The sequence below is a fragment of the Musca domestica genome, unplaced genomic scaffold (assembly GCF_030504385.1).
Source record: "Musca domestica strain aabys unplaced genomic scaffold, Musca_domestica.polishedcontigs.V.1.1 121, whole genome shotgun sequence".
NCBI classification, from domain to species: Eukaryota; Metazoa; Arthropoda; class Insecta; order Diptera; family Muscidae; genus Musca; species Musca domestica.
Genome location: NW_026712156.1, coordinates 1,254,295 through 1,268,656, shown reverse-complemented (window position 1 = coordinate 1,268,656; position 14,362 = coordinate 1,254,295). Strand labels below are relative to the sequence as shown.

Below are 14,362 nucleotides of genomic sequence, written 5' to 3'. Positions count from 1 at the left end.
ACCCTTGAAAAAAATTATTTAAAAAATCCGCATTTGTCCTAGACCTCGGAAAAAATTAATTAAAAAACCACGTTTGTGCTAGACCTTAGAAAAAGTTATTTAAAAATCCACGTTTGTCCTTGACCTTGGAAAAAATTATTTTAAAAATCCACGTTTGTCCTAGACTTCAGAAAAAATTATTTTAAAATGCACGATTGTCCTAGACTTTAGGAAAAATTATTTAAAAAATCCACGTTTGTCCTAGACTTGAGGAAAAATTATTTAAAAAATCCACGTTTGTCCTAGACCTTGGAAAAAATTATTTAAAAAAACTACGTTTGTCCTCGACCTCAGAAAAAATGTTTTAAAAAATCCACGTTTGTCCTAGACCTCAGAAAATTTTATTTAAAAAATCCACGTTTGTCCTAGACCTCAGAAAATTTTATTTAAAAAATCCACGTTTGTCCTAGACCTCAGAAAATTTTATTTAAAAAATCCACGTTTGTTGTATTCCTTGGAAAAAAAAATTATTTAAAAAATCCACATTTTTTGTAGTCCTTGGAAAAAATTATTTAAAAAATCCACGTTTTGCCATCCTTTCATTTTGGCTTCAACACCTTTTGAATTCCACGCCCTCAATAATTGTCCCTGCATTCGAAATCGTAAAAGGAAATTACAAAAATTATCCCAGCCACATATTTACTCAAAACTAATTTATTATTCAGCAAAATATGTCTATTTCCCACACAATTCCATTATTTATGGCAGCCAGTCGATGAACTAGAAAAACCAGAAACAGCAAAAAAAAACAATCAACAACTTCTTCTCTCTTTAAATGGAAATTATTTCACATAAACAATGCAAATTGCCAATAATTCAGATAAACAAAAGGACACATAAAACAATTACAACAATTACCGGTATTTGTTTTAGCGTTGCGTTGTTGTTGTGGCTGTGTTTGAAAATGTCCTGCAGTTGTTTTGTCCGTTTGTCCTAGACCTTGGAAAAAATTATTTAAAAAATCCACGTTTGTCCTAGACCTAGACCTAGGAAAAAATTATTTAAAAAATCCACGTTTGTCCTAGACCTTGGAAAAAATTATTTAAAAAATCCACGTTTGTCCGAGACCTTGGAAAAAATTATTTAAAAAATCCACGTTTGTCCTAGACCTAGACCTAGGAAAAAATTATTTAAAAAATCCACGTTTGTCCTAGACCTTGGAAAAAATTATTTAAAAAATCTACGTTTGTCCTAGACCTTGGAAAAAATTATTTAAAAAATCCACGTTTGTCCTAGACCTTGGAAAAAATTATTTAAAAAATCCACGTTTGTCCTAGACCTTGGAAAAAATTATTTAAAAAATCCACGTTTGTCCTAGACCTTGGAAAAAAATATTTAAAAACTCCACGTTTGTCCTAGACCTTGGAAAAAATTGTTTAAAAAATCCACGTTTGTCCTAGACCTTGGAAAAAAATTATTTAAAAAATCCACGTTTGTCCTAGACCTCAGAAAAAAATTATTTAAAAAATCAGCGTTTGTACTGGACCCTTGAAAAAAATTATTTAAAAAATCCGCATTTGTCCTAGACCTCGGAAAAAATTAATTAAAAAACCACGTTTGTGCTAGACCTTAGAAAAAGTTATTTAAAAATCCACGTTTGTCCTTGACCTTGGAAAAAATTATTTTAAAAATCCACGTTTGTCCTAGACTTCAGAAAAAATTATTTTAAAATGCACGATTGTCCTAGACTTTAGGAAAAATTATTTAAAAAATCCACGTTTGTCCTAGACTTGAGGAAAAATTATTTAAAAAATCCACGTTTGTCCTAGACCTTGGAAAAAATTATTTAAAAAAACTACGTTTGTCCTCGACCTCAGAAAAAATGTTTTAAAAAATCCACGTTTGTCCTAGACCTCAGAAAATTTTATTTAAAAAATCCACGTTTGTCCTAGACCTCAGAAAATTTTATTTAAAAAATCCACGTTTGTCCTAGACCTCAGAAAAAAATTATTTAAAAAATCCACGTATGTCCTAGATCTTGGAAAAATTATTTAAAAAATCAACGTTTGTTCTAAACCTCTGAAAGAATTATTTTAAAAATCCACGTTGGATAAGGTCTTTGTAGGAATCTTCAATGGATTAATTTTGCCATCCTTTCATGTTGTATTAAACACCTTTGGTATTCAACGCCCTCAATAATTGTCCCTGCATTCGAAATCGAAAAAGGAAATTACAAAAATTATCCCAGCCACATATTTACTCAAAACTAATTTATTATTCAGCAAAATATGTCTATTTCCCACACAATTCCATTATTTATGGCAGCCAGTCGATGAACTAGAAAAACCAGAAACAGCAAAAAAAAAACAATCAACAACTTCTTCTCTCTTTAAATGGAAATTATTTCACATAAACAATGCAAATTGCCAATAATTCAGATAAACAAAAGGACACATAAAACAATTACAACAATTACCGGTATTTGTTTTAGCGTTGCGTTGTTGTTGTGGCTGTGTTTGAAAATGTCCTGCAGTTGTTTTGTTGCCTACAAAATATAAACCATTATCCTTTAAATAAACATTTGCTTTGTGAGCGTATGAGTGTGTGTGTGTTGGAGTGTGTTATAATTTGTATTGGTATTTGTGTGAGTGCCACTGCCAGGCAACAAACGCCATTAACAAAAGGCAATAATCATCTTTGTACAATGTATAAATAAATAAATATTGACTTTAATTGATGGTAGAATTTTCTTTCCTTGGGATTTTTTTCTTACCAAGGAAGCCATGTGATTCGGATTCAAGGGGATTCTAAAGAAATAAGCTTGTTTAATTAGCTGACAATCTTACAAGGAAGTCTTTGAATATTTTTAATGAACTTATTTATTATTCATGAAAATATGAAAAAAAAATAATTTACAGCGCTGGGAACTCATCATTTGAGACTACAAATAATATGTTGCGTCTTTTCAAGGACTAAAACAGGCGTGGATTGTTTGAAGAATATTTTTTCAAGGACTACAACAGACGTGGATTTTTAAAGAATATTCTCCAAGGACTAAAACAGGCATGGATTTTTTGAAGAATATTTTTTCAAGGACTATCGAAGGCGTGGATTTTTTGAAGAATATTTTTTCAAGGACTAAAACAGGCGTGGATTTTTGGAAAAATATTTTTTCAAGGTCTAAAACAGGCGTGGATGTTTTTGAAAAATATTTGTTCAAGGACTAAAGCAGGCGTGGATTTTTTGAAGAATATTTTTTCAAGGACTATGGAAGGCGTGGATTTTTTTAAGAATATTTTTCCAAGGACTATCGAAGGCGTGGATTTTTTGAAGAATATTTTTCAAGGACTATCGAAGGCGTGGATTTTTTGAAGAATATTTTTTCAAGGACTAAAACAGGCGTGGATTTTTGGAAAAATATTTTTTCAAGGTCTAAAACAGCCGTGGATGTTTTTGAAAAATATTTGTTCAAGGATTAAAACAGGCATGAATTTTTTGAAGAATATTTTTTCAAGGACTATCGAAGGCGTGGATTTTTTGAAGAATATTTTTTCAAGGACTAAAACAGGCGTGGATTTTTGGAAAAATATTTTTTCAAGGTCTAAAACAGGCGTGGATGTTTTTGAAAAATATTTGTTCAAGGACTAAAGCAGGCGTGGATTTTTTGAAGAATATTTTTTCAAGGACTATGGAAGGCGTGGATTTTTTTAAGAATATTTTTCCAAGGACTATAGAAGGCGTGGATTTTTTGAAGAATATTTTTCAAGGACTATCGAAGGCGTGGATTTTTTGAAGAATATTTTTTCAAGGACTAAAACAGGCGTGGATTTTTGGAAAAATATTTTTTCAAGGTCTAAAACAGCCGTGGATGTTTTTGAAAAATATTTGTTCAAGGATTAAAGCAGGCGTGGATTTTTCGAAGAATATTTTTTCAAGGACTATGGAAGGCGTGGATTTTTTGAAGAATATTTTTTCAAGGACTATCGAAGGCGTGGATTTTTTGAAGAATATTTTTTCAAGGACTATCGAAGGCGTGGATTTTTTGAAGAATATTTTTTCAAGGACTATCGAAGGCGTGGATTTTTGAAGAATATTTTTTCAAGGACTATCGAAGGCGTGGATTTTTTGAAGAATATTTTTTCAAGGACTATCGAAGGCGTGGATTTTTTGAAGAATATTTTTCAAGGACTAAAGCTGGCGTGGACTTTTTTAAAGAATTTTTTTTCAAGGACTAAAACAGACGTGGATTTTTTGAAGAAAAATTTTTTTGAAGGACTAAAACAGGCGTGGATTTTTTTAAGAATAGTTTGTCATGGACTAAAGCAGGCGCGGAGTTTTTGAAGAATATTTTTCAAGGACTAAAACAGACGTGGATTTTTTGAAGAATATTTTTTCAAGGACTAAAACCGGCGTGGATTTTTTGAAAAATATTTCTTTAAGGGCTAAAAAAGCGTGGATTTTTTAAAGAATATTTTTTCAAGGACTAAAACAGGCGTGGATTTTTTGAAGAATATTTTTGCAAGGACTAAAACAGGCGTGGATTTTTCGAAGAATATTTTTTCAAGGACTAAAACAGGCGTGGATTGTTTGAAGAATATTTTTTCAAGGACTAAAACAGGCGTGGATTGTTTGAAGAATATTTTTTCAAGGACTACAACAGGTGTGGATTTTTTAAGAATATTTTTTCAGGGTCTGAAACAGGTGTGGATTTTTTAAGAACATTTTTTCAGGGTCTAAAACAGACGTGGATTCTTTGAAGAATATTTTTTCAAGGACTAAAACCGGCTTGGATTTTTCGAAGAATATTTTTTCAAGGACTAAAACAGGCGTGGATTTTTCGAAGAATATTTTTTCAAGGACTAAAACAGGCGTGGATTGTTTGAAGAATATTTTTTCAAGGACTACAACAGGTGTGGATTTTTTAAGAATATTTTTTCAGGGTCTAAAACAGGTGTGGATTTTTTAAGAACATTTTTTCAGGGTCTAAAACTGACGTGGATTCTTTGAAGAATATTTTTTCAAGGACTAAAACCGGCGTGGATTTTTGAAGAATATTTTTTAAGGTATAAAACATATGTGGATTTTTGAAGAATATTTTTTGAAGGACTGAAACAGGCGTGGATTTTTTGAAGAATAGTTTTTCAAGGACTATCGAAGGCGTGGATTTTTTAGGGCCTCCATAATAGCCGATGGTCGGTCGCTGTTCGCTCTTGTTAATCGATAAATAAATGCCGAATATTATCGCGAAAACATTCTGGAGGGTGTATTAAAAGCAGGCGCGGAGTTTTTGAAGAATATTTTTCAAGGACTAAAACAGACGTGGATTTTTTGAAGAATATTTTTTCAAGGACTAAAACCGGCGTGGATTTTTTGAAAAATATTTCTTTAAGGGCTAAAAAAGCGTGGATTTTTTAAAGAATATTTTTTCAAGGACTAAAACAGGCGTGGATTTTTTGAAGAATATTTTTGCAAGGACTAAAACAGGCGTGGATTTTTCGAAGAATATTTTTTCAAGGACTAAAACAGGCGTGGATTGTTTGAAGAATATTTTTTCAAGGACTACAACAGGTGTGGATTTTTTAAGAATATTTTTTCAGGGTCTAAAACAGGTGTGGATTTTTTAAGAACATTTTTTCAGGGTCTAAAACAGACGTGGATTCTTTGAAGAATATTTTTTCAAGGACTAAAACCGGCTTGGATTTTTCGAAGAATATTTTTTCAAGGACTAAAACAGGCGTGGATTTTTCGAAGAATATTTTTTCAAGGACTAAAACAGGCGTGGATTGTTTGAAGAATATTTTTTCAAGGACTACAACAGGTGTGGATTTTTTAAGAATATTTTTTCAGGGTCTAAAACAGGTGTGGATTTTTTAAGAACATTTTTTCAGGGTCTAAAACTGACGTGGATTCTTTGAAGAATATTTTTTCAAGGACTAAAACCGGCGTGGATTTTTGAAGAATATTTTTAAGGTATAAAACATATGTGGATTTTTGAAGAATATTTTTTGAAGGACTGAAACAGGCGTGGATTTTTTGAAGAATAGTTTTTCAAGGACTATCGAAGGCGTGGATTTTTTAGGGCCTCCATAATAGCCGATGGTCGGTCGCTGTTCGCTCTTGTTAATCGATAAATAAATGCCGAATATTATCGCGAAAACATTCTGGAGGGTGTATTAAAAGCAGGCGCGGAGTTTTTGAAGAATATTTTTCAAGGACTAAAACAGACGTGGATTTTTTGAAGAATATTTTTTCAAGGACTAAAACCGGCGTGGATTTTTTGAAAAATATTTCTTTAAGGGCTAAAAAAGCGTGGATTTTTTAAAGAATATTTTTTCAAGGACTAAAACAGGCGTGGATTTTTTGAAGAATATTTTTGCAAGGACTAAAACAGGCGTGGATTTTTCGAAGAATATTTTTTCAAGGACTAAAACAGGCGTGGATTGTTTGAAGAATATTTTTTCAAGGACTACAACAGGTGTGGATTTTTTAAGAATATTTTTTCAGGGTCTAAAACAGGTGTGGATTTTTTAAGAACATTTTTTCAGGGTCTAAAACAGACGTGGATTCTTTGAAGAATATTTTTTCAAGGACTAAAACCGGCTTGGATTTTTCGAAGAATATTTTTTCAAGGACTAAAACAGGCGTGGATTTTTCGAAGAATATTTTTTCAAGGACTAAAACAGGCGTGGATTGTTTGAAGAATATTTTTTCAAGGACTACAACAGGTGTGGATTTTTTAAGAATATTTTTTCAGGGTCTAAAACAGGTGTGGATTTTTTAAGAACATTTTTTCAGGGTCTAAAACTGACGTGGATTCTTTGAAGAATATTTTTTCAAGGACTAAAACCGGCGTGGATTTTTGAAGAATATTTTTTAAGGTATAAAACATATGTGGATTTTTGAAGAATATTTTTTGAAGGACTGAAACAGGCGTGGATTTTTTGAAGAATAGTTTTTCAAGGACTATCGAAGGCGTGGATTTTTTAGGGCCTCCATAATAGCCGATGGTCGGTCGCTGTTCGCTCTTGTTAATCGATAAATAAATGCCGAATATTATCGCGAAAACATTCTGGAGGGTGTATTAAAGCCTTAGGCACGCAAACATTTTGGCTGCAGACCTTGGACATTCCAATAGGACTCAGCACCATTACACTCAGCACGCGCCACCCAAGAATGGTTACAAAATCAGGTTCCTCGCTTCATTTCCAGCGCACAATGGCCACAAAAATCTCCGATACCAATCCGTTGCACTATTGTGTCTGGAGTATTTTTAAAAGCAAGGTTGGCACAAAAAAGTACCAGAGTGTCGATTACCTCAAGCAAGCGCTTCGCCGGGTATGGGCCAAAATACCACAGAGCAACATTCGAGCACCGTGTGACGGTTTCATTGGCCGTTTGAAGGCCATAATTCGTGCCAAATATGACCAATTCGAACAAATCTAAACTTATTCTAAAATTTGATACGATTTCCGACATTTTTTGCTTTCATTTAATAACATTTTTTAATAAATGTAAAAATTATGGCGCCTGACTTTGTTGCAGTTTTTTCATCTCACCCTGGCCCTTATTTCACCTTTCTTAACGAATATTAAGGAATTTTAGAAATTCATTAGAATTGCAAAAATATGACCACTTTGGTCTCCTAATGCCACTGAATGACAGGAAAATTGTCCTACTGACATTATTTTTCTTTTAATATCTTCATTTTATTTGTTTGTTGTTTATTTTTAGTTTGCAAACCTTGAAATACAAAGTAAATAGATTTACACATGCAATCATAAATTGTCGTTACTATTCTTAATTGGGTGTATGAACTCAGCACTGCAATAATCTTTCCAAAAGGATACTGAATAGGTTATAATAATAATAATAGCAATAACAACTCTTTATTAAGTGGGGCAATAAAGAAAAATAATGCGACATTCTGTTTGCCTTCACTTTGTTGACATTTAAAATGTTTAAATAGCACAAATATAAATATGTCAAAACCATATGGGAAATAAATATCAAAGCGGAATACGAGGTGGGTTTAAACAGGTCAAAATTTTTAAAGGATAATTTTTCCAGAAAGAGCAAGCAATATTTTTTTAAAGACCGTAGTAGTGGATTTTTGAAAGAATATTTTTTCAAGGTTTATAAATGGCGTGGATTTTTTAAAGAATATTTTTTTGAGGTCTATAAAAGGCGTGGATTTTTTAAAGAATATTTTTCCAAAGTCTATGAAAGGCGTGGATTTTTTTAAGAATATTTTTCCAAAGTCTATAGAAGGCGTGGATTTTTCAAAGAATATTTTTCCAAAGTCTATAGAAGGCGTGGATTATTTAAAGAACATTTTTTCAAGGTCTATAAGAGGCGTGGACTATTTAAAGAATATTTTTTTAAGGTCTATAAAAGGCGTGGATTTTTTAAAGAGTATTTTTCAAGGTCTATAAAAAGGCGTGGACTCTGTAAAAAATATTTTTCCAAAGTCTATAAAAGGCGTGGATTTTTTAAAAAATATTTTTCCAAAGTCTATAAAAGGCTTGGATTTTTTAAAGAATATTTTTTCAAAGTCTATAAAAGGCGTGGATTTTTTAAAAAATATTTTTCCAAAGTCTATAAAAGGCTTGGATTTTTTAAAGAATATTTTTTCAAAGTCTATAAAAGGCGTGGATTTTTTAAAGAATATTTTTCCAAAGTCTATAGAAGTCGTGGATTTTTTTTAAGATTATTTTTCCAAAGTCTATAAAAATCGTGGATTTTTTAAAGAATATTTGTTCAAAGTCTATAAAGGGCGTGGATTTTTTAAAGATTTTTTTTCCAAAATCTATAAAAAGCTTGGTTTTTTTAAAGAATATTTTTCCAAAGTCTATAAAAGGCGTGGATTTTTTAAAGAATATTTTTTCAAGGTCTATTAAAGGCGTGGATTATTTAAAGAATATATTTTCAAGGTCTATAAAAGGCGTGGATTATTTAAAGAATATTTTTTCAAGCATCGGTAAAAGGCGTGGATTTTTTAAAGAATATTTTTTCAAGGTCTATAAAAGGCGTGGATTTTTTAAAGAATATTTTTTCAAGGTCTATAAAAGGGGTGGATTATTTAAAGAATATTTTTTCAAGGTCTATAAAAGGCGTGGATTATTTAGAGAATATTTTTTCAAGGTCTATAAAAGGCGTGGATTTTTTAAAGAATATTTTTTCAAGGTCTATAAAAGGCGTGGATTTTTTAAAGAATATTTTTTCAAGGTCTATAAAAGTCGTGGATTTTTTAAAGAATATTTTTTCAAGGTCTATAAAAGGCGTGGATTTTTTAGAGAATATTTTTTCAAGGTCTATAAAAGGCGTGGATTTTTTAAAGAATATTTTTTCAAGGTCTATAAAAGGCGTGGATTTTTTAAAGAATATTTTTCCAAAGTCTATAAAAGGGGTGGATTTTTTAAAGAATATTTTTCCAAAGTCTATAAAAGGCGTGGATTTTTTAAAGAATATTTTTCCAAAGTCTATAAAGGGCGTGGATTTTTTAAAGAATATTTTTTCAAGGTCTATAAAAGGCGTGGATTTTTTAAAGAATATTTTTCCAAAGTCTATAAAAGGCGTGGATTTTTTAAAGAATATTTTTCCAAAGTCTATAAAAGGCGTGGATTTTTTAAAGAATATTTTTTCAAAGTCTATAAAGGGCGTGGATTTTTTAAAGAATATTTTTGAAAAGTCTATAAAGGGCGTGGATTTTTTAAAGAATATTTTTTCAAGAAGAGAAGATTTATGGTTTTGTAAAGAATATAAATAATAAAAATGATTTTTTTTGTATATCCTAATCCCCTCCACCTTAAACTCTAATTATCCCTCTACCCTACACATAAAAGCTTGCATACACAAACAAAGTACATGTACACACAACAAATACTCAGGCAGCCAGCCAATGATAAACAAATCATTAAAAATGAAACTGAAAGTTTGTTTAAGAACAAAATTAGGTCCATGGGGAATAGGTCGGTTGGTCAGTGAAATGGAAATCCAACCCTCATATCCTCACCTACACTCACACACAGACACACTGATATACTAATGATTCAGCATTAAACTCTTTGGCCAGAGAAAAAAAAACGGAGCCATCAACGATGATAATTTAATTGGCAAGATATTAGTTGGACGAGGGAGAGAAAAAAAAAAAAAGAAAACAAGTTGTTGATAGAAACATGTCACGACAGGATAATTAGAGGATATCGATGCAAGTAAAATATTTATAAAATTGTCTTCAACAAACATTAGTTGATGCCTTAATGGATAAAAGCTGGTGTATTTGACAGGAAAATAAAGAAAAGTTGAAATATTTATAAATTCCGAAGAGAGATATGTGGGAGGTAGGATGGTAGACATAGGTGCTTAATGGTATTTTCATGATATTTATTATTCTGAGAGGCGTTCAGGATAACAAAGAAAGTTTTTTTGAATGACAACAATAAAACGGAATACATTGTTATTGCAATTACAATAATTTGTGTTTAATGTTCTCACAGGATCAAGGTGATATTAATTATTAAAAAGCTAAAAAGTATCAGTTGGAATTGCCGTCAGATGAATACCCTCAGCTAATTTGTGAATATTTAAATATATTTTGACTTCTGTCATGATTATTCAAATTGTTGACCTTCTATGAAGTAGGTTCAGAAGGAAAGAGCGAATATAGTCAATTTCTTTTAGGACCTAAAAAAATATGATATATATTTTCCAACGTGCCAGATTTGGACTATATCGACTAATATGCGTGAGGTAAGATTTTTAAAAATATTTTTTAAGGCTATGCCAAAAGACGTGGATTTTTACAATTTTTAAGGCTATGCCAAAAGAGGTGGATGTTTAAAAATATTTTTTAAGGCTATACCAAAAAACGTGGACTTTTAAAAAATTTTTTAAGCCTGTGTTGTTGTTTTTTTATTGTTGACCTGTATATTGATTCTTATTAACTTTATTTTGGCTTAAGGTCAATTGAAAAACATCAGTGTTTTATTTTTATAATTTTGATTTTTATTTTCCGATATTTCGACTGTCTTCGACAGTCATCTTCAGGGAAAAAAGTCTTGTTTCACCGTCTATGCTAAGCCTATTTTTTTAAGGCTATGCCAAAAGACGTGGATTTTTAAAAATATTTTTTCATAGCCCTTCCAAAAGGCGTTGATTTTTAAAAATATTTTTTCCAAGCCCTTCCAAAAGGCGTGGATTTTTAAAAAATATTTTTTCCAAGTCCTTCCAAAAGGCGTGGATTTTTAAAAAATATTTTTTCCAGGCCCTTCGAAAAGGCGTGGATTTTTAAAAAATATGTTTTCCAAGCCCTTCCAAAAGGCGTGGATTTTTAAAAAATATTTTTTCCAAGCCCTTCCAAAATGCGTGGATTTTTAAAAAATATTTTTTCCAAGCCCTTCCAAAATGCGTGGATTTTTAAAAATATTTTTTCCAAGCCCTTTTTATTTAAAATATTCTTTCAAGGCCTCTCAAGGAAACGTGTATTTTTAAAAATATTTTTTCATGGCCCTTCCAAAAGGCGTGGATTTTTAAAAATATTTTTTCATGGCCCTTCCAAAAGCCGTGGATTTTTAAAAATATTTTTTCATGGCCCTTCCACAAGGCGTGTATTTTTAAAAATATTTTTTCATGGCCCTTTCAAAAGGCGTGTATTTTTAAAAATATTTTTTCATGGCCCTTCCAAACGGCGTGGATTTTTAAAAAAATTTTTTTTAAAACCTCTCAAATAAACGTGGATTTAAAAAAAAATATTTTTATCAAATCTCTCAAATAAACGAGGATTTTTAAAAATAATTTTTTGAAGGTCTCCCAGAGAAACGTGAATTTTAAAAATATTTTTGTCGGTCTCTCAAAGAAACGTGAATTTTAAAAAAAATTTTTTGAAGGCCTCTCAAAGAAACGTGAATTTTTTTAAAAATATTTTTTGTAGGCCCTTCCAAAAGAAGTGGATTTTAAAAAATATTTTTTAAAGGATCTTTGAAAAGGCTTGGATTAGAAAATATTTTTTAAGGCCTCTTCCCAAAGGCGTGATTTTAAAAATATTTTTTCAAGACCCTTTCAAAGGGCGTTGGTCTCTAAGTTATCTTTTCGAGGCCCTTCCGAAAGGCGTGGATTTCTAAAAATATTTCTCTCAAAGAAGAGTTGATTTTTAAAAATATTTTGCTGGGTATTTAAAAATAAAAATATTTTTTTCATAGACCTTCTGCAAGGATTTATTATTCATATATGTATTTGTGTTCTACTCACCTTTGCCAAATCCTTGATCCAAACGAAAATTATCCTTGCCCTTTTGACCATCGACCAATTGACCCAAGCCCTCAACGTAACGGTCATCCTCCTCGTGGCCATCGTATGATTTATCGGACAAATCGATTTCAATGCCACGGGGTGTACCCTTGGGAATGCTGTACGAGAGAATACCCTCTGCAAAAAGAGATAATAAACGAGAAAGAAAAACAAGAGAGAATGAGAAAGTTTGCAAAGAAGATGGAGAAGAAATCAAATTAAATATTAATTGATAAATGTATTGGAATTTTTGTTTTTGTAGTTGTGCAGAGAAAAACTAATTGAGTTGTTGTTGGCGCTGTGAGTTTTCTTTTTCTTCACAATAAGACAGATTAAATCATGCAATTATTATTATTATTCCTTCCTCTCTCCCCCATCCTGGTCAGCAAACCACAAATTAATTTACTAATAATGTGTATTCTGGGGCTTTCGAGAAATGTTGACTGGCCACCTAACCGATAATCTGCATAATGTTCGTTCATCGTCCTGCCGTTTTGTGGAAACTAGTTTAACAAATTAAATAATTTAAATGAAATTTAATACTATAATTTATCAACGTGAGCTATGAGCTTTGCTCTACTTCTGCTGCTAGGAGAGGGTGTATATTTAACATTTTGTGGTCGTTTGGATGGCTTGAAGGCCGGTCGGAGGAAATTAAATGCAAACATGTGCAAATTTATATAATGTTTCAATTATTTATAATTAATTTTAATGCTTCAATGCATTAGAAAATTATTTAAATAATTTTGGGGAAATGTTGCAAACATTCGGAATTTTATGTAAAAAGTTGGGATGATAAGGGGTAATCGTAAATAATTTTTTTCAAGGACTTCAAAAAGCGTGGATTTTTAAGATAACTGTTTCCAAGGACTACAACAAACGGGGATTTTTTAAATAATTTTTTTCCAAGGACTACAACAAACGTGGATTTTTTAAATAATTTTTTCCAAGGACTACAACAAACGTGGATTTTTTAAATAAATTGTTCCCAGGACTACAACAAACGTGGATTTTTTAAATAATTTTTTCCAAGGACTACAACAAACGTGGATTTTTTAAATAATTTTTTCCAAGGACTACAACAAGCGTGGATTTTTGAAATAATTTTTTCCAAGGACTAGAACAAACGTGGATTTTTTAAATAATTTTTTCCAAGGACTAGAACAAACGTGGATTTTTTAAATAATTTTTTCCAAGGACTAGAACAAACGTGGATTTTTGAAATAATTTTTTCCAAGGACTAGAACAAACGTGGATTTTTTAAATAATTTTTTCCAAGGACTAGAACAAACGTGGATTTTTGAAATAATTTTTTCCAAGGTCTAGGACAAACGTGGATTTTGTAAATAATTTTTTCCAAGGTCTACAACAAACGTGGATTTTTTAAATAATTTTTTCCAAGCTCTACAACAAACGTGGATTTTTGAAATAATTTTTTCCAAGGTCTAGGACAAACGTGGATTTTGTAAATAATTTTTTCCAAGCTCTACAACAAACGTGGATTTTTTAAATATTTTTTCCAAGCTCTACAACAAACGTGGAATTTTTAAATAATTTTTTCCAAGGACTACAACAAACGTGGATTTTTTAAATATTTTTTTTCCATAGACTACAACAAACGTGGGTTTTTTTTAAATATTTTTTTCCAACGACTACAACAAACGTGAATTAATGTTTTCCAAACGTGGATTTTTTAAATAATTTTTTCTGAGGTCTAGGACAAACGTGGATTTTTTAAATAATTTTTTCTGACGTCTAGCACAAACGTGGATTTTTTTAAATAATTTTTTCTGACGTCTAGCACAAACGTGGATTTTTTAAATAATTTTTTCTGAGGTCTAGGACAAACGTGGATTTTTTAAATAATTTTTCTTCAAGGTCTACAACAAACGTGGATTTTTTAAATATTTTTTTCCAAGGACTACAACAAACTTGGATTTTTTAAATAATTTTTTCCAAGGTCTACAACAATAAACGTGGATTTTTCAAATAATTTTTTTCAAGGTCTACAACAGACGTGGATTTTTTAAATAATTTTTCCAAGGTCTATAACAAACGTGGATTTTTTTAAATAATTTTTTTCAAGGTCTACAACAAA

At 31.0% G+C, this 14,362-nt stretch overlaps 1 protein-coding gene across 1 annotated transcript in view; it reads right to left on the bottom strand.

Moving 5' to 3' along the window:
* Positions 1-14,362, bottom strand: part of LOC101900801 (epithelial discoidin domain-containing receptor 1) — a 228,587-nt gene that overhangs the window by 89,437 nt on the left and 124,788 nt on the right. Inside the window, exon 4 of the mRNA XM_059118344.1 lies at positions 12,226-12,402. Coding sequence (XP_058974327.1) covers positions 12,226-12,402 — 177 coding nt within the window. The remainder of the gene's footprint in view (positions 1-12,225; positions 12,403-14,362) is intronic.